At 48.4% G+C, this 20,453-nt stretch overlaps 1 protein-coding gene across 1 annotated transcript; it reads left to right on the forward strand.

Moving 5' to 3' along the window:
• Positions 1–556: 556 nt before the first annotated feature.
• Positions 557–3,742, forward strand: hrh2a (histamine receptor H2a). The gene is made up of 2 exons (XM_082955954.1): positions 557–3,386; positions 3,622–3,742. The coding sequence occupies exons 1-2, from the start codon at positions 2,372–2,374 to the stop codon at positions 3,675–3,677; spliced, it is 1,071 nt and encodes a 356-aa protein (XP_082812080.1). The 5' UTR covers positions 557–2,371; the 3' UTR covers positions 3,678–3,742.
• The last annotated feature ends 16,711 nt before the right edge of the window (positions 3,743–20,453 follow it).

Genomic DNA, 20,453 nt, shown 5'->3' on the forward strand with positions numbered 1-20,453 from the left:
CGTACTATTTGCATTGACCCCCTTATTTTATTCTTATTTATTTGTATTTTTTAAGTCCATTGCACAGGCTCGGTGTACACTCACTAGACTCTAACCACACACTCACACATACTACACTGACACTCCAACACACACACACACGGACACATTCCTTCACACTCTTCACATACGCTACTGCTACTCTCTGTTTATTATCTATCATAATCACTTTACCCCTACCTACATGTACATATTACCTCAATTACCTCGACTAACCCGTAACCCTGCACATTGACTCAGTACCATAGCCTCGTTATTGTTATTTTATTGTGTTACTATTTTTCCTTTAGTTTATTTAGCACATTTTTCTTACTTACTTTTTAAAAACTCTGCACTGTTCGTTAAGGGCTCGTAAGTAAGCATTTCACGGTAAGATCTACACCTGTTGTATTCGGTACATGTGACAAATAACATTTGATTTTGATTTGATTTGAACACATGTTGAATTGACATCTGTGCCCATTGGGCAACTTTTGCTTCAATTTGCTTTATATTTTCTGACTGTGGAAGTAACTGCACTTGTAAGTAGAATGGTAAAGTTTTCCTTGCAGTATACAGGCCATGGTACTTAGTTTTTTGGGGCAGTCTAACTTTCTGTTGCTCTGTGTGTTTAGATGAATTTTTGAGTGACATGGAAGTGTGGACCAGTCACCAACAGTGAGCTGTTCAACAGCCCATCATCCCATACAGACTGGACCAGCCACCAACAGAGGGAGCTGTTCTACAGCCCATCATCAAACACTGACTGGACCAGCCATCAGCCTCCTCATCGCTCCTTCAATCAGAGGATCTGTAATGATGAACTGACCTCTCCATCCAGACCTCTCCATCCAGTTCTCTCCATCCAGATTTCTCCATCCTGACCTCTCCATCCAGACCTCTCCATCCAGACCTCTCCATCCAGATCTCTCCATCCAGACCTCTCCATCCAGACCTCTCCATCCAGACCTCTCCATCCAGACCTCTCCATCCTGACCTCTCCATCCTGACCTCTCCATCCTGACCTCTCCATCCTGACCTCTCCATCCAGACCTCTCCATCCTGACCTCTCCATCCTGACCTCTCCATCCTGACCTCTCCATCCAGACCTCTCCATCCTGACCTCTCCATCCTGACCTCTCCATCCAGACCATCCAGACCTCTCCATCCAGACCTCTCCATCCAGACCTCTCCATCCAGACCTCTCCATCCAGACCTCTCCATCCTGAGCTCTCCATCCAGACCTCTCCATCCAGACCTCTATCCAGACCTCTCCATCCAGACCATCCAGACCTCTCCATCCTGACCTCTCCATCCAGACCATCCAGACCTCTCCATCCAGACCTCTCCATCCAGACCTCTCCATCCATCCAGACCTCTCCATCCAGACCTCTCCATCCAGACAACATATACACTCAAATAGATGTGAAATATGCCCAAAGGAAAATAGCTCAAACACACAGATAAATGTCCATCTACGCACATTGGTATGGATATAGACACACCCAGATAAGTATTATCTGAAAGAGACTGGACTGAGTTGTTGTTGTAGGACAGGGGTTGGGGCTGGGACTGGGTGTAAGTGAGGGGTTAGGGTTGGGACTGGATGTAAGTGAGGGGTTGGGGCTGGGACTGGGTGTAAGTGAGGGGTTAGGGTTGGGACTGGGTGTAAGTGAGGGGTTAGGGTTGAGACTGGGTGTAAGTGAGGGGTTAGGGTTGAGACTGGGTGTAAGTGAGGGGTTGGGACTGGGTATAAGTGAGGGGTTAGGGTTGAGACTGGGTGTAAGTGAGGGGTTAGGGTTGAGACTAGGTGTAAGTGAGGTGTTGGGACTGGGTATAAGTGAGGGGTTAGGGTTGAGACTGGGTGTGAGGGGTTAGGGTTGAGACTGGGTGTAGGGCAGGGGTTAGGGTTGAGACTGGGTGTCAGTGAGGGGTTAGGGTTGGGACTGGGTGTAAGTGAGGGGTTAAGGTAGGGACCGGATGTAAATGAGGGGTTAGGGTTGAGACTGGGTGTAGGGCAGGGGTTAGGGTTGAGACTGGGTGTCAGTGAGGGGTTAGGGTTGGGACTGGGTGTCAGTGAGGGGTTAAAGTTGAGACTGGGTGTAGGGCAGGGGTTGGGGCTGGGACTGGGTGTAAGTGAGGGGTTAGGGTTGGGACTGGGTGTAAGTGAGGGGTTAAGGTAGGGACCGGATGTAAATGAGGGGTTAGGGTTGAGACTGGGTGTAAATGAGGGGTTAGGGTAGGGACTAGGTGTAAGACAGAGGTTAGGGTTGGGACTGGGTGTAGGACAGGGGTTAGGGTAGGGACTAGGTGTAGGACAGGGGCTAGGGTTGGGAATAGGACTTCAGTAAGGATGCTGTCTGTGGTGATACTAGGTGTGAGCCTGTCCTTGCTCATTCTGCTGACGGTGTTTGGCAATGTCCTGGTATGTCTGGCTGTCTGTGCCACACGACGTCTCCGCTGCCTCACCAACTGTTTCATCGTCTCCCTGGCCATCACTGACCTGCTGCTTGGCATGCTGGTCCTGCCCTTCTCTGCCCTCCTCCAGCTCAGCGATTGGCCGCTGGGGCCGACCCTCTGCAACATCTACATCTCATTGGATGTTATGTTATGCACTGCCTCCATCCTCACCCTATTGGCCATCAGCGTGGACCGCTACCTGGCTGTGACCGCGCCCCTTAGATACTCGTCGCTGGTGTTGCCGAGGGGGGTAGCCATAACGATGGCTTCGGTGTGGGCGGTGTCGCTGGGGGTGTCGTTCCTACCGATCCACCTGGGCTGGAACACTGTGGATGGCAGTGTGCAGAACCGCGGCCCGGGAGAGGAGAGGGAGTGTAAGTTTGAGCTGAACCCGTCGTACGCTGCGGTGGACGCCTCCTTAACCTTTTACCTCCCCCTGCTGATCATGTGCTGGAACTACCTCCGCATCCTCCGCATCGCCCGGGCCCAGGCCAGACGCATCATCCATGCACGACCCAACCTCAACAACAACAGCCCCTCGTCAGCCCCTCGTCAACTCACCTCAGTAACAGCGGTGGCTCTACGGGAACACAAAGCCACAGTGACTCTAGCAGCAGTGATCGGAGCGTTCATGGTGTGCTGGTTCCCCTACTTCACCCTGTTTACTATCATGGGTCTGAGGATGCAGGACTACCCAGCAGCCTACCCTGTGGTGCTGTGGCTGGGATACATCAACTCAGCTCTGAACCCTTTTCTCTACGCTGCCCTCAACAGAGACTTTAGGTCCGCCTACGCTCGCCTGCTGCGCTGTTGTTACTACGGATACGGCAGAGGGAGGGGTGGGCCAGCGTCGCCCCACAACACAACCACGACGTGTAAAAGGAACAAGGGGAAAGACAACACACACGGTGACGGAACATACACAATCACTCATATCAACTCCAAAATATTGTATTTTCTCATGTCTAGCGAGTTAGGTCAATGGTGAGCCTGTGTGCACAGAATAGCCAACTCTGGTCTTCTGGTCTTGTATCCCTCTCAGGTCTGTCGCCAACTAGTGAGCAAAAACAAGTACAGATAAAATCACCTGTCTATTTATCTGTAGCCTATTATAAAACTGTCATTCTAAATCCTGTGTGTCAGATCGCGCTGACCCTGTGTCTATCTGTGAGGAGAATTCAGTGTCCTACCAGTCCTGAAAGCTGAGCCCAGGACCAGCCAACTAAACTCAGACACCCAGGGGATCAATCACATCACAGACAGGTAAGACATCTAAAAATGATTCATGAGTTTATAAAAGGTTCATAAAAGTGATCCACTTCTCTATGTTCTCCCCCAGGACACTGGGAGTCGTCTAAAATATCACGGACAATCTGCAACAAGGAACACCGGGGACCTTTAACCGCAGAACTAGATTGAGACTTTATTTCTATCACTTCAGCCAATAAGCAGTGACTGGGGAAGCCCACATGTCACTTTGTTCTGGAACACTGATACCTGGAAAGTAATGTCATTGGACAGACAGACAGACAGACAGACAGACTGACTGACTGACTGACTGACTGACTGACTGACTGACTGACTGACTGACTGACTGACTGACTGACTGACTGACTGACTGACTGACTGACTGACTGACTGACTAAAACTCTCGTCCCAGACTAGTGGTGAACTCCAAACTCTGGTGTTATTCACCTGAACCTGACTGTGATCTTCCAATGAAGCAGATAGTTATGCCCTCTAGTGATGGAATATAGTATTACAACCTGACAAGGAGACGAGACTCCGGCAATTATCTATTAAAACAATCACTGTTCTGAGAGAAAATGATTTCAAATATGTGAGAGTGTTTCATCTGTATGAGGAACTGTTTAACTGTGCAGCTATATGGGTCATCCACTAGGTACTTTGAATTTGAGTACACAGTACGTACATGCAGCCTACTGGACTGAAACATGCCCCAGAACGTCTTGGGATCTGATATTTGTCACGTCTAAACAACAGTGCAATCTAGGTTTTTGTAAGGTTGTGAAGGTAGGCCACCTACGACCAGGGAGGGTACTGAACGCTGGTGGTGGAGTGGTAGAATAAATAGCATTTACCAGTAGTCATGGATTCCAATAATATCGTGCCATTTATTTTCTCCAGGAGCTATCTTATGGTAGTCGTGGGAACGTTGCCCAGGGACAGTGGTTGCAAATTAGCCGGCTAGCTAAAACCGGCAATTTTACTAAAACGTTGATTAATGTGCCTGTCCCTGTTAAAAAAATTATAAACTCAAATTCAAACAAAAGTTATGAAAAGGAAGAGTCAAGTTCTTGAAAAACATACATAACTTGGTTTTCAGGATGAAAGGGACTAAGTCCAGGTTTATGTAGATCCTGAAGAAATGTGGCATTGTGCCAATCTGCACACTTCAACTGCCAATAAACAAGCAGCAAAGAGCTGGCACTTCTCCTCTAGTATAACTGCAGTCACACAAATGTAATGTATAAGTGCAGTCACACAAATGTAATGTGCCTTCCGCCACCTACTGGAGAAAAAGTGTTGACTTCACACAAAATACAAAAATAGATACTGTACATCAATTCTATTCCGCTGCATCCGTCACAGTCCAAATCACATCCCTACACAGGATCAGAGGCCTGACAGGGCGGTACTTTCATTGACAGGATTCCATGTATTTCCTCTGCTGTCAAATCCCTGAGTCCCCACATAACACAAAAATCCCCATAGAAATCCGTCAGTTTGGACGCATGTCAATCTACCACATCAGCCGATGTCACACTTCTGTATCTGCGGTGAAAGGTGACAGAGCTAGAGAGCGCGATTTGTCAGTCCATGAGACATCCCGATCATTGGTCTTCTCACAAAATCGTCTGCAGCATCCAAATCAAATCAAATCAAATGTATTTATATAGCCCTTCTTACATCAGCTGATATCACAAAGTGCTGTACAGAAACCCAGCCTAAAACCCCAAACAGCAAGCAATGCAGGTGTAGAAGCACGGTGGCTAGGAAAAACTCCCTAGAAAGGCCAAAACCTAGGAAGAAACCTAGAGAGGAACCAGGCTATGAGGGGTGGCCAGTCCTCTTCTGGCTGTGCCGGGTGGAGATTATAACAGCACATGGCCTAGATGTTCAAATGTTCATAAATGACCAGCATTGTCAAATAATAATAATCATAGTAGTTGTCGAGGGTGCAACAAGTCAGTAACACAAGAGTAAGTGTCAGTTGGCTTTTTCATAGCCGATCTTTGAGAGTATCTCTACCGATCCTGCTGTCTCTAGAGAGTAGCACGTCCGGTGAACAGGTCAGGGTTCCATAGCTGCAGGCAGAACAGTTGGAACTGGAGCAGCAGCACGGCCAGGTGAACTGGGGACAGCAATGAGTCATCAAGCCAGGTAGTCCTGAGGCATGGTCCTAGGGCTCAGGTCCTCCGAGAGAGAGAAAGAAAGAAAGAGAAAGAGAGAATTAGAGAGCATATTTAAATTCACACAGGACACCGGAAAAGACAAGAGAAATACTCCAGATGTGACAGACTGACCCTAGCCCCCCGACACATAAACTACTGCAGCATAAATACTGGAGGAGGGGTCAGGAGACACTGTGTCAGGAGACACTGTGGCCTCATCCGATGAAACCCCCGGACAGGGCCAAACAGGTAGGATATAACCCCACCCACTTTGCCAAAGCACAGCCTCCATACCACTGGAGAGATATCTCCAACCACCAACATACCATCCCGGGACAAGGCCGAGTATAGCCCACAAAGATCTCCGCCACGGCACAGCCCAAGGGGGGGCGCCAACCCAGACAGGAAGACAGTTTGGCCTCACAAGACTTGTCTGAAGGTCCCCTGTACCAGTTGAAAAAATTAATAGTAGTATATATGGAGACTGTTTAGTGCCAAATATAAAGGGTTAAAATACATTTCCTGATCTTTCTTGTATCTCTCAGATATAGGACAGACACTTCAGAACAAACTTCCTTTAGATTTTTTGGGGACTATTTGTTGTTCAATGTAGTGAATATGTTATTAAATGTGTTTGTAATAGCAGAAAGGCCAAATGTTTTTTTTATGAATAATATACTGCTCAAAAAAATAAAGGGAACACTTAAACAACACATCCTAGATCTGAATGAAAGAAATAATCTTATTAAATACTTTTTTCTTTACATAGTTGAATGTGCCTACAAAAAAAATCACACAAAAATAATCAATGGAAATCCAATTTATCAACCCATGGACGTCTGGATTTGGAGTCACACTCAAAATTAAAGTGGAAAACCACACTACAGGCTGATCCAACTTTGATGTAATGTCCTTAAAACAAGTCAAAATGAGGCTCAGTAGTGTGTGGCCTCCACGTGCCTGTATGACCTCCCTACAACGCCTGGGCATGCTCCTGATGAGGTGGCGGATGGTCTCCTGAGGGATCTCCTCCCAGACCTGGACTAAAGCATCCGCCAAGTCCTGGACAGTCTGTGGTGCAACGTGGCGTTGGTGGATGGAGCGAGACATGATGTCCCAGATGTGCTCAATTGGATTCAGGTCTGGGGAACGGGCGGGCCAGTCCATAGCATCAATGCCTTCCTCTTGCAGGAACTGCTGACACACTCCAGCCACATGAGGTCTAGCATTGTCTTGCATTAGGAGGAACCCAGGGCCAACCGCACCAGCATATGGTCTCACAAGGGGTCTGAGGATCTCATCTCGGTACCTAATGGCAGTCAGGCTACCTCTGGCGAGCACATGGAGGGCTGTGCGGCCCCCCAAAGAAATGCCACCCCACACCATGACTGACCCACCGCCAAACCGGTCATGCTGGAGGATGTTGCAGGCAGCAGAACGTTCTCCACGGCGTCTCCAGACTCTGTCACGTCTGTCACGTGCTCAGTGTGAACCTGCTATCATCTGTGAAGAGCACAGGGCGCCAGTGGCGAATTTGCCAATCTTGGTGTTCTCTGGCAAATGCCAAACATCCTGCACGGTGTTGGGCTGTAAGCACAACCCCCACCTGTGGATGTCGGGCCCTCATACCACCCTCATGGAGTCTGTTTCTGACCGTTTGAGCAGACACATGCACATTTGTGGCCTGCTGGAGGTCATTTTGCAGGGCTCTGGCAGTGCTTCTCCTGCTCCTCCTTGCACAAAGGCGGAGGTAGCGGTCCTGCTGCTGGGTTGTTGCCCTCCTACGGCCTCCTCCACGTCTCCTGATGTACTGGCCTGTCTCCTGGGTGCGCCTCCATGCTCTGGACACTACGCTGACAGACACAGCAAACCTTCTTGCCACAGCTCGCATTGATGTGCCATCCTGGATGAGCTGCACTACCTGAGCCACTTGTGTGGGTTGTAGACTCCGTCTCATGCTACCACTAGAGTGAAAGCACCGCCAGCATTCAAAAGTGACCAAAACATCAGCCAGGAAGCATAGGAACTGAGAAGTGGTCTGTGGTTACCACCTGCAGAACCACTCCTTTATTGGGGGTGTCTTGCTAATTGCCTATAATTTCCACCTGTTGTCTATTCCATTTGCACAACAGCATGTGAAATGTATTGTCAATCAGTGTTGCTTCCTAAGTGGACAGTTTGATTTCACAGAAGTGTGATAGACTTGGAGTTACATTGTGTTGTTTAAGTGTTCCCTTTATTTTTTTGAGCAGTGTATATGTATTTTTAATACTTCAAGGGGTTTTAAAATTCTAAATCGAATAGCTAAATGATCCTTGGTATGACCTTAAAACAATTCCAAATAGCTTAGTAGAACCACTCCATCCACTATACAGGTCAGTCGGTATACACCGACCACTCCATCCACTATACAGGGCAGTCGGTATACACCGACCACTCCATCCACTATACAGGGCAGTCGGTATACACCGACCACTCCATCCACTATACAGGGCAGTCGGTATACACCGACCACTCCATCCACTATACAGGTCAGTCGGTATACACCGACCACTCCATCCACTATATAGGTCAGTCGGTATACACCGACCACTCCATCCACTATACAGGTCAGTCGGTATACACCGACCACTCCATCCACTATACAGGTCAGTCGGTATACACCGACCACTCCATCCACTATACAGGTCAGTCGGTATACACCGACCACTCCATCCACTATACAGGTCAGTCGGTATACACCGACCACTCCATCCACTATACAGGTCAGTCGGTATACACCGACCACTCCATCTACTTCTTCAGTTATATCCTTCACACTCACTTCTAGCGCCACCCCAGAGACAACCCCGTTGATAGACGCCCTGCTTCGAAGACCCACACAGCACACATTCCAATCCGATATCTTTTGGAGGAGCAAAGCACCCTCCCTCTGCTCCTCAGAATAAGCCCACTTCTTGTTTTTCTCACTGATGCAACCTCATCCAACAGATCTAGGATGTTCACAGAGACATCAAACAGATCCCCCAGGTATCTCCTTCCTATGGAACGCCGCTTGGGTCTTTGCGTGTCAAATAAGCTTGTTGACCAATCAGGACCTGAATATGACTGCACGTCACATAATGATTTAACACGTTCATGATTTTTTTACGTAGTTATTACACATTGATTACAGTATCACTCGTATTTCATATGTAACAACGATTCATCGATACGTATACTATGATGCTGGTAAAGTTGTCTCGCGCACCTACAGTGCTGGTCATTAAAAAGGGAGCTAGCTGATGGATGCAAACAATGTTCTTCCCCAAAAACCTAGCAAAACGACAATCTGTTTCAGTAGCAATAGTTAGGTAGCTATCTATATAGCTAGGTATCATCATCTAAAATAACCCTAATTTATAAGACAGTTTTTATTTTCTTAATGGTGGTCGGACCCATCTATGTGAAGCTAGCCACAATAAGGATTAGCCACAATAGTGGACTTCATGGTTAGCCTTCAAAATAAAAGTCTCCAATTGAAAGTGATGTAAATGAATACATATCGCGGAATTATGTCACAATGGAACATATCATGTGTCACGTCCTGACCAGTATTTAGGTATTATTTGTATTGTAGTTTGGTCAGGACGTGGCAGAGGGTATTTGTTTTGGTTGGTTCGGGGTGGTTGGTTGTGTTTAGGGTGTGTGATTTGTTAGTTCTGGGTGTTGGTATGTTCTAGGTTGTATTTTCTACGTTCTATCTAGGTTAGGTTTGGGTGTGGACTCTCAATTGGAGGCAGGTGTTTCTATTTGCCTCTGATTGAGAGTCCTATAATTAGGTATGTGTTTGGGTTGGTGAGTTGTGGGAGATTATATGCTTTGTATAGCGGTGTGCCTTACAAGCCTGTTAGTCGTGGTCATTGTGTTTTTCTTGTGTACGTATTTTGTTTTCGGTTTTGCCTTCTTATCCAGTAATAAAGAAGATGAGTACACATAACCCCGCTGCGTATTGGTCCACTTTCTCCGACGATGATTTCTCTGTATCGTCTGACGACGAAGAGTGTTACAGAATCTCCCACCACAAAAAGACCAAGCAGCGGAGAAAGGAGCAGCAGGTGGATTACATGGACTATCGAGAGAAATGGACATGGGAGGAAATTCTGGACGGGGCTGGACCTTGGCACCAGGCTGGGGAATACCGTCGCCCATGGGAAGAAATAGAGGAAGCTAAGGCAGAGAGGCGGCGGTATGAGGCCATGTACGCGCTGAGGGAGAAGCATGAGAGGCACCTCCAAGAATTTTTTTTGGGGGGGCACACGGGTAGTTTGGCTAGGCCAAGGAAGAGCCATAAGCCAGCTACCCGTGCTTATATGGAGAAACGTATGGAGTGGAGGGCGTCGAAGTTTGAAGAAGTGCGCACGATCTCGCCCATACGCTCGCACAGTCCGGTGCGAGCTATTCCAGCCCCTCGCAGATGCCATGCTAGAGTGGGCATCCAGCCTGGTAGGAGGATGCCTGCGCAGCGCGTCTGGTCGCCGGTACGCCTCCTGGGACCAGGCTACCCTATGCCCGCTCTACGCACGGTAACCATCAAGCCCCTGCACAGCCCAGTTCGCCCTGTACTAGCACCCCGCTCGTACAGGGCTGCTAGTTCCATCCAGCCAGGACTGGTTGTGCAGGAGGTGCGATCAAGACCACCTGTGCGCCTCCATGGCCCAGTTTTTCCAGTTCCCGCCTCTCGTGCAGACCCAGAAGTGCGAACCTCTAGTCTGGCACGTCCAGTACCAGCACCACGCATCAAGCTTCCAGTGAGTCAGCCTAGTCCTACTCAGCCTGTTCCCGCTCCTCGCACTAGCCATGAGGTGCGTGTTCTCAAACTGGCAGTTCCAGTACCAGCACCACGCATCAGGCTTCTAGTGCGTAATATTAGTTCCTCTCGGCCGGTTCCTGCTTCCCACACTAGCCCTAGGGTGCGTGTCTCCAGCCTGGTACATCCACTACCAGCCCCACGCATCAGGCTTCCAGTGCGTTAGCCCAGCCTCGAGAGTCCGGAGACAGTGCCCCGTCCAGAGTATTCGGTAAGAGTGTTAAGCCCGGAACCGAGTGAGACGGCCTACAGTTCAGAACCAAGGGAGACGGCCCACTCTGCAGAACCGATTGAGACGGCCTACAGTTCGGAACCAAAGGAGATGGCCCACTGTGCAGAACCGAGTGAGTCTGCCTGCGATCCGGAACCGAGTGAGTCTGCCTGTGATCCGGAACCGAGTGAGTCTGCCTGCGAGCCGGAACCGAGTGAGTCTGCCTGTAATCCGGAACCGAGTGAGTCTGCCTGCGATCCGGAACCGAGTGAGTCTGCATGTAGTCCGGAACTGAGTGAGTCTGCATGTAGTCCGGAACTGAGTGAGTCTGCATGTAGTCCGGAACCAAGTGAGTCTGCCTGCGAACTGGAACCGAGTGAGTCTGCCTGCGAACCGTAACCGAGTGAGTCTGCCTGTGATCCGGAACCGAGTGAGTCTGCCTGCGACCCGGAAACCGAGTGAGACTGCCTGCGATCCGGAACCGAGTGAGTCTGCATGTAGTCCGGAACCGAGTGAGTCTGCCTGCGAACCGGAACCAAGTGAGTCTGCCTGCGATCCGGAACCGAGTGAGTCTGCCTGCGATCCGGAACCAAGTGAGTCTGCCTGTGGTCCGGAACAGAATGAGGTTGACAATAACTTTGAAATGTGTGAGTCTGCTTACAGCTCGGAACTGAAGGAGTCTGCCTACGACCCGGAACCGAGTGAGTCTGCCTACAGTCCGGAGCAAAGAGACTCTGTCTACAGTCTGGAGGACAGTAGGCCAGAACCAAAGCCACCTCCAGTATAGGTGGGTTGGGGGGGGGGGGGGGGGTGTAGCACAAGTGCCGTCGTTGACGGCAGCCACCCTCCCTTCCCTCCCTTTAGTTTAGGGGGAAATTGTTTTTTATGTTTGTTTTGGGGTATTTTGGTTTTTTGATAAAGGTGCATACGGGGTCTGTACCTTTGGGGGGGGGGGGGGGGGGTAATGTCTCGTCCTGACCAGTATTTAGGTATTATTTGTATTGTAGTTTGGTCAGGACGTGGCAGAGGGTATTTGTTTTGGTTGGTTCGGGGTGGTTGGTTGTGTTTAGGGTGTGTGATTTGTTAGTTCTGGGTGTTGGGTATGTTCTAGGTTGTATTTTCTACGTTCTATCTAGGTTAGGTTTGGGTGTGGATTCTCAATTGGAGGCAGGTGTGTAATGATTATCTTTAGGAGAAGTAGAGGAGTCAGGCGCAGGACACAGGGATCAATGTAAACAAACGTGTTTACTTGAAAAATCAATAAATCTTCTCCTAGCAAAATACATATTGCGGAGAAACACTTCCGACCACACAAAACAGGAAACAATCACCGACAAGACAAACAGGAAATGCAGAGGTTTAAATAATGAACATAATTAGGGAAAATCAAAAACAGGTGTACACAATAAAGACAAAACCAAACGAACAGTGAAACATCGATCGGTGGCAACTAGTAAGCCGGTGACGTCGACCGCCGAACGCCGCCCGAACAAGGAGAGGGGCCGACTTCGGCGGGAGTCGTGACAAGGTGTTTCTATTTGCCTCTGATTGAGAGTCCTATAATTAGGTATGTGTTTGGGTTGGTGAGTTGTGGGAGATTATATGCTTTGTATAGCGGTGTGCCTTACAAGCCTGTTAGTCGTGGTCATTGTGTTTTTCTTGTGTACATATTTTGTTTTCGGTTTTGCCTTCTTATCCAGTAATAAAGAAGATGAGTACACATAACCCCGCTGCGTATTGGTCCACTTTCTCCGACGATGATTTCTCTGTATCGTCTGACGACGAAGAGTGTTACATCATGCTAAACGAGGTTGGAGTGTTGGAATGTGAAGACATGAAATGGAGTATGAGTGTGGTATAATAGAATTGTGTTATTTGACGTGTCAAATGAAAAGCTTATTTGAAAAATCAAATAGTGTTATTTGACGTGTATATTTTTTGACACGCAAAGACCCAAATGGCGTTCCATATCTTTGGTCCAAAACCCTCACTCTAAAAGAAGAGTCAGAACATGTATTTACTGGACTTCTTGTTTCCTTTCCTGTTCTCTTTCCATTCCTTCCCACTCTCCTCTCCACACGACGCACCAGCAGTTTCAAACAGAACATCCGCTTCCGCCATCTATCCTTCCCCCGACCCTCTCCCAAACCAAAGAGTCCTTAAGGAATGTAGGCCTAAAATGAACAGGTAGCTAGTAGGCTAGTGTTAGCCTCACACCTCGGCCTACAGAGACAGATATAAGGTTAAGATAATTGTCCATAGGTAAAGAGTGGCTGTTTGAAGAATCTCAAATATAAAATATTGTCACGTCCTGGCCAGTATATAAGGTTAATTGTTTTGTAGTTTGGTCAGGGCGTGGCAGGGGGTATTTGTTTTATGTGGTTCGGGGTGGTGTGTTTGTGTAAAGGGTGTTTGATTTAGTATTTCCGGGTTTTGGTTTATGTTTAGTTAATTCTATGGTTAGTCTAGTGCGTGTGTTTCTATGTTTGGTTGATTGGGGTTGGGACTCTCAGTTGAAGGCAGGTGTTGTCTATCTGCCTTTGATTGAGAGTCCCATATATTAGGGTGTGTTTGTATGTGTTATTTGTGGGTGATTGTTCTGTGTGTAAGCCGTATGCTTTACCAGACTGTTTGTAGTTGTTCGTTCGTTTTGTTATTTTGTATGTTCATTTTTGTAGTTAATAAAAATCAAGATGAGCATACACGCACCTGCTGCGTATTGGTCCACATTTTCCGACGATGATTTCGTTATATCATCAGAGGACGAAGACAACCGTGACAGAATCACCCACCACCAAAGGACCAAGCAGCAGAGGAAGGAGCAGACGGAGTTCGAGTTGGACTGGCGGGAGAAGTGGACTTGGGAGGAAGTTCTGGACGGGGCCGGACCCTGGCATCAGGCTGGGGATTATCGCCGCCCGCAGTGGGAAATTGAGGCCGCCAAGGCAGAGAGGCGGTGGTACGAGGCCAGAGTGGACGCGCTGAAGGAGATGCACGAGAGGCACCCCCAATAATTTTTTTGGGGGGGGCACACGGGTAGTTTGGCTAGGCGTAAGAAGAGCCGGAAGCCAGCTACCCGTGGTTATATGGAGGAGCGTATGGGGTGGAGAGCGCTATGTTTCGCTGAGGAGCGCACTATCTCACCCATACGCACGCACAGTCCGGTGCGCATTATTCCAGCCCCTCGCAGGTGCCGTGCTAGAGCGGGCATCCAGCCTGGTAGGAGGATGCCTGCGCAGCGCATCTGGTCGCCGGTACGCCTCCGAGGACCAGGCTACCCAACTCCCTCTCTACGCACGGCTACCATCAGGCCCCTGCACAGCCCAGTCTGCCCTGTACGAGCACCCCGCTCGTACAGGGTTACTAGTTCCATCCAGCCAAGGCGGGTTGTGCAGGAGGTAAGATCTAGACCGACTGTGCGCCTCCATAGCCCTGGGTTTCCAGCTCCTGTCTCTCGTGCGGATCCGGAAGTGCGTCAACCCAGTCCGACTCGTCCTGTTCCCGCTCCCCGCACTAGCCTGGAGGTGCGTGTTCATAAGCTGGTATATCCGGTACCAGCACCACGCACCAGGATTATAGTGCGTCAGCCCGCCAGTCAACAGTCATCATCAGAGCTGCCCGCCAGTCAACAGTCATCATCAGAGCTGCCCGCCAGTCAACAGTCATCATCAGAGCTGCCCGCCAGTCAACAGTCATCATCAGAGCTTCCCGCCAGTCAACAGTCATCGTCAGAGCTGCCCGCCAGTCAACAGTCATCGTCAGAGCTGCCCGCCAGTCAACAGTCATCGTCAGAGCTGCCCGCCAGTCAACAGTCATCGTCAGAGCTGCCCGCCAGTCAACAGTCATCGTCAGAGCTGCCCGCCAGTCAACAGTCATCGTCAGAGCTGCCCGCCAGTCAACAGTCATCGTCAGAGCTGCCCGCCAGTCAACAGTCATCGTCAGAGCTGCCCGCCAGTCAACAGTCATCGTCAGAGCTGCCCGCCAGTCAACAGTCATCGTCAGAGCTGCCCGCCAGTCAACAGTCGCCAGAGCTGCCCGCCAGTCAACAGTCGCCAGAGCTGCCCGCCAGTCAACAGTCGCCAGAGAGGTCAGACTGCGCTGAACTGCCGGAGTGGCCAGACTGCGCTGAACTGCCGGAGTGGCCAGACTGCGCTGAACTGCCGGAGTGGCCAGACTGCGCTGAACTGCCGGAGTGGCCAGACTGCGCTGAACTGCCAGAGTGGCCAGACTGCGCTGAACTGCCGGACTGGCCAGACTGCGCTGAACTGCCGGACTGGCCAGACTGCGCTGAACTGCCAGAGTGGCCAGACTGCGCTGAACTGCCGGACTGGCCAGACTGCGCTGAACTGCCGGACTGGCCAGACTGGCCAGACTGGCCAGACTGTCCCGAATTGCCAGACTGCCCAGACTGTCCCGAACTGCCAGACTGCCCAGACTGTCCCGAATTGCCAGACTGCCCAGACTGTCCCCCGGCGATGCCAGACTGGCCCGACTGCCCCCCGGCGATGCCAGACTGGCCCGACTGCCCCTCGGCGATGCCAGAGTGGCCCGACAGCCTGGAACGGCCGGAACCAGAGCCACCTCCAGAAATAGGTGGGTTGGGGAGGGGGGGTGTCGCACAGCCACCCTCCCTTCCCTCCCTTTAGAAAAGGGGACTTTTTGTTGGTGTTGCTTGGGGTTATTTTTTGTTAAGGTGCTTCTGGGGTAGCACCTTTAAGGGGGGGGGGTACTGTCACGTCCTGGCCAGTATATAAGGTTAATTGTTTTGTAGTTTGGTCAGGGCGTGGCAGGGGGTATTTGTTTTATGTGGTTCGGGGTGGTGTGTTTGTGTAAAGGGTGTTTGATTTAGTATTTCCGGGTTTTGGTTTATGTTTAGTTAATTCTATGGTTAGTCTAGTGCGTGTGTTTCTATGTTTGGTTGATTGGGGTTGGGACTCTCAGTTGAAGGCAGGTGTTGTCTATCTGCCTTTGATTGAGAGTCCCATATATTAGGGTGTGTTTGTATGTGTTATTTGTGGGTGATTGTTCTGTGTGTAAGCCGTATGCTTTACCAGACTGTTTGTAGTTGTTCGTTCGTTTTGTTATTTTGTATGTTCATTTTTGTAGTTAATAAAAATCAAGATGAGCATACACGTACCTGCTGCGTATTGGTCCTCCTTCACCGACAACAACCGTGACAAATATATTTTGATTTGTTTAACACTTTTTTGGTTACTACATGATTCCATATGTGTTATTTCATAGTTTTGATGTCTTCACTATTATTCTATAATATATAACATAGTAAAAATAAAGAGAAACCCTTGAATGAGTAGGTGTTCTAAAACTTTTGACCAGTAGTGTACACTACGGTAAAAGAAGGAACAGCACATCAGAAATCAGCTCAATGTAATTGAAGAATCTATAGAATCTAACCACTTCTGGGAACACTAAACAAACAAAAACACAAAGAGTTATCGATCCAAAGCGGAGATGTATGGATAAACCACTTCTCCTATCTTTTTGGCTCTATAATTTTACATAGCAAATATAATTTACCCAAAATAAAATAAATAATTCTTGATTAGAAAGAACTAAGTTATATTCAAAATGCAACTGAAATAAATTACACCAACACCCCCGTAATCAAAGATGGTGTGATCAACCGTGGCGAGAGCAGCCATTCACGTGCTCGCATATGAGCATTTACACCGTGTGCCCAAAGAGTGCCACACCTCAACCAGGAAGTATCCCATTGGTGGGGAAAAAGGTTAGTGAAAAACAAACAATTTATATAAAGAAACAAATGCATTTTTATAAAACATGACTGAAATGAATTGTTGAATGTATAAATTAATTAGACTGGGCCCTTAGTCTGTAGAAATACACAATAACTGAATGTAAGACGAATGTTACAAAACTCAAGGAAAGAAAGAGAGCTTGCTTAACCGTTGCCTGTCGGGACAGAAGACTTGTGTGTGTTGTTGCGATAATTTGTAATCTCATTTCTAAACACAGTACAATCTATGGTCTCCATTTCCACAATCCATCCATTGAGTCAACAAAGCACATGACTCATATCTAAAGAATACCCACTGATTATAGAGGAGAGGAGAATGGGTTCTCACCTACAATATGAAGGTCCGTTTGGGAGGGAAAAGGAGAAACCAGGAGAAGAGATGGAGTAGAAGGGTGTTGGAGGGGAGGGGAGAAGAGAGTGAGTGGAAGAGGAGAGGAGAAGAGAGTGTGTTGGAGGGGAGTGGGGAAGAGAGGGAGTAGGAGAGGAGGGGAGAAGAGAGGGTGTTGGAGGGGAGAAGAAAGGGAGTTAGAGAGGAGGGGAGAAGAGAGGGAGATGCAAAGGAGGGGAGAAGAGAGGGAGTAGGAGAGGAGGGGAAAAGAGAGGGAGTAGGAGAGGAGGGGAGGGGAGAAGAGAGGGAGTTGGAGAAGAGAGTAGGAGAAGGGGGGGAGAAGAGAGGGAGTTGGAGAAGAGAGGGAGTAGGAGAGGAGGAGAGAAGAAAGGCAGTAGGAGAAGAGAGAGAGTAGGAGAGGAGGGGAGTCGAGAGGGAGTTGGAGAAGAGAGGGAGTAGGAGAGGAGGGGAGAAGAGAGGGAGTAGGAGAGGAGGAGAGAAGAGAAGAGTGGGAGTAGGAGAGGAGGGGAGGGGAGAAGAGAGGGAGTAGGAGAGGAGGGGAGAAGAGAGGGAGTAGGAGAGGAGGGGAGAAGAGAGGGAGTTGGAGAAGAGAGGGAGTAGGAGAGGAGGGGAGAAGAGAGGGAGTAGGAGAGGAGGGGAGAAGAGATGGAGTTGGAGAAGAGAGGGAGTAGGAGAGGAGGGGAGAAGAGAGGGAGTAGGAGAGGAGGGGAGAAGAGAAGAGAGGGAGTAGGAGAGGAGGGGAGGGGAGAAGAGAGGGAGTAGGAGAGGAGGGGAGAAGAGAGGGAGTAGGAGAGGAGGGGAGAAGAGAGGAAGTAGGAGAGGAGGGGAGAAGAAATGGTGTTGGAGGGGAGAAGAAAGGGAGTAGAGGAGGAGGGGAGAAGAGAGGGAGTAGGAGGGGAGAAGAGAGGGTGTTGGAGAAGAGAGGGAGTAGGAGGGGAGGGGAGAAGAGAGGGTGTTGGAGAAGAGAGGGAGTAGGAGGGGAGGGGAGAAGAGAGGGAGTTGGAGAAGAGAGGGAGTAGGAGAGGAGGGGAGAAGAGAGGGTGTTGGAGAAGAGAGGGAGTAGGAGGGGAGGGTAGAAGAGAGGGAGTTGGAGGGGAGAAGAGAGGGTGTTGGAGAAGAGAGGGAGTAGGAGGGGAGGGGAGAAGAGAGGGAGTAGGAGGGGAGGGGAGAAGAGAGGGAGTTGGAGGGGAGGGGAGAAGAGAGGGAGTAGGAGGGGAGGGGAGAAGAGAGGGAGTTGGAGAGGAGGGGAGAAGAGAAGAGAGGGAGTAGGAGAGGAGAGGAGGGGAGAAGAGAAGAGAGGGAGTTGGAGAGGAGGGGAGAAGTGAAACAGAGAGAAAGTGGATGGGGAGGGATGTTACACCCCAGAGGGGCTGGAGTCATAACTCATCTTTTATTAAAAATAATGAAAAAAGTTAATGAGTTAATAAGATCTGGAGAGAGGAGGGGTGGAGAGCATTGGACGAGAGGAGGAGGGGGAAGGGGGAGAGAGAGAAAGGAGAGCAGACAAGGGAGAGACACCCATATCAGATCAAAGCAAAATCACACTCTACTTGAACAGAGCTATGCTCAATCATGAGGCATCAAAGCCAAAGGAACTGTATAATATTAATAAATGCTATAGATGGAAGGAAAATAGTGTGGAAATCTACCAAAAAAACAATTAGGCAACAACAAATTCAAGAGAAGGTGTAAACTTGGCAGTAGAAAACCTAAACAGTATATTTGATCTATCAGCTTCCCTATCAAATCAAAAAATGTAAAGCAGACAACCTAGGGGAAAAAATGAACAACAATGACAAATGGTTTGATGAAGAATGCAAAAACCTAAGAAAGAAATTGAGAAACCTATCCAACCAAAATCCCTAAAACAATACATAAATGCACTACCGGTCAAAAGTTTTAGAACACCTACTCATTCAAGGGTTTTTCTTTATTTTTTACTATGTTATATATTATAGAATAATAGTGAAGACATCAAGACTATGAAATAACACATATGGAATCATGTAGTAACCAAAAAAGTGTGCCTTGATGACAGCTTTGCACACTCTTGGCAGTCTCTCAACCAGCTTCATGAGGTAGTCACCTGGAATGCATTTCAATTAACAGATGTGCCTTGTTAAAAGTTAATTTGTGGAATTTCTTTCCTTCTTAATGCATTTGAGCCAATCAGTTGTGTTGTGACAAGGTAGTGGGTGATATACCTTTGAGGGTCTTCTATGCCATCAAAAGAACATAACATTCGACATACCAATTAGGATCTGGCTTAAAAGACTTGAATCAGTTATAGAACCCATTGCCCTTTATGGTTGTGAGGTCTGGGGTCCGCTCACCAACCAAGAATTCACAAAATGGGACAAACACTAAATTAAGACTCTGCACGCAGAATTCAGTGAACAACGTAAAACACCAAATAATGCATGCAGAGCAGAATTAGGCCGATACCTGCTAATTATCAAAATCCAGATAAGAGACGTTAAATTCCACAACCACCTAAAAGGAAGCGATTCCCAAACCTTCCATAACAAAGCCATCACCTACAGAGGGATGAACCTGGAGAAGAGTCCCCTAAGCAAGCTGGTTGTGAGCGTAATGTTTACTGTTCATTTTTTATTGTTTATTTCACATTTGTTTATTATCTATTTCACTTGCTTTGGAAATGGAAATGTATGTTTAACATGCCAATAAATCCCCTTAAAATGAAATTGAAATTGAGAGAGAGAGAGAGAGAGAGAGAGAGAGAGAGGAGAGAGAGAGAGAGAGAGAGAGACAGAGAGAGAGAGAGAGAGAGACAGAGAGAGAGAGAGAGAGAGAGAGAGAGAGAGAGAGAGAGAGAGATTGAGAGAGAGAGAGAGAGAGAGGAGAGAGCGACAGAGAGAGAGAGAGACGAGAGAGAGAGAGAGAGAGAGATTGAGAGAGAGAGAGAGAGAGAGAGAGAGAGAGAGAGAGAGCAGAGAGAGAGAGAGAGAGAGGAGAGAGAGAGTGCGACAGAGAGAGAGAGAGAGAGACAGAGAGAGAGAGAGAGAGAGAGAGAGGGACATAGAGAGAGCAGATAGTGGTGTTAGGTAGGACAACTCATCATTGGTCGAACATATACATACGCCAAGCAAACTTCTAAAACTTTTATGATGGATTTCCTTGAAATATTTAGAAAGTGGGAGAGTTTAACTCCCATCAACATCAAGAAGCTCTTTTCTGACAAGCCAAATCCCACAGCTATAGCCTTGTAATTAACGGTAGTTAATAAGCAATTAACAGTGATGAGAGGAAGTACCTTCACAGTGTCTCCTTCCAATAGGGTTCTGCATTGACACTGGATTAAGGGAGAGATACTTTTCGGAGAAGAAGTCTCTGTGGTCCATATTTGTATA

Source organism: Salmo salar, chromosome 09 (genome assembly GCF_965601325.2).
Source record: "Salmo salar chromosome 09, fSalSal1, whole genome shotgun sequence".
NCBI classification, from domain to species: Eukaryota; Metazoa; Chordata; class Actinopteri; order Salmoniformes; family Salmonidae; genus Salmo; species Salmo salar.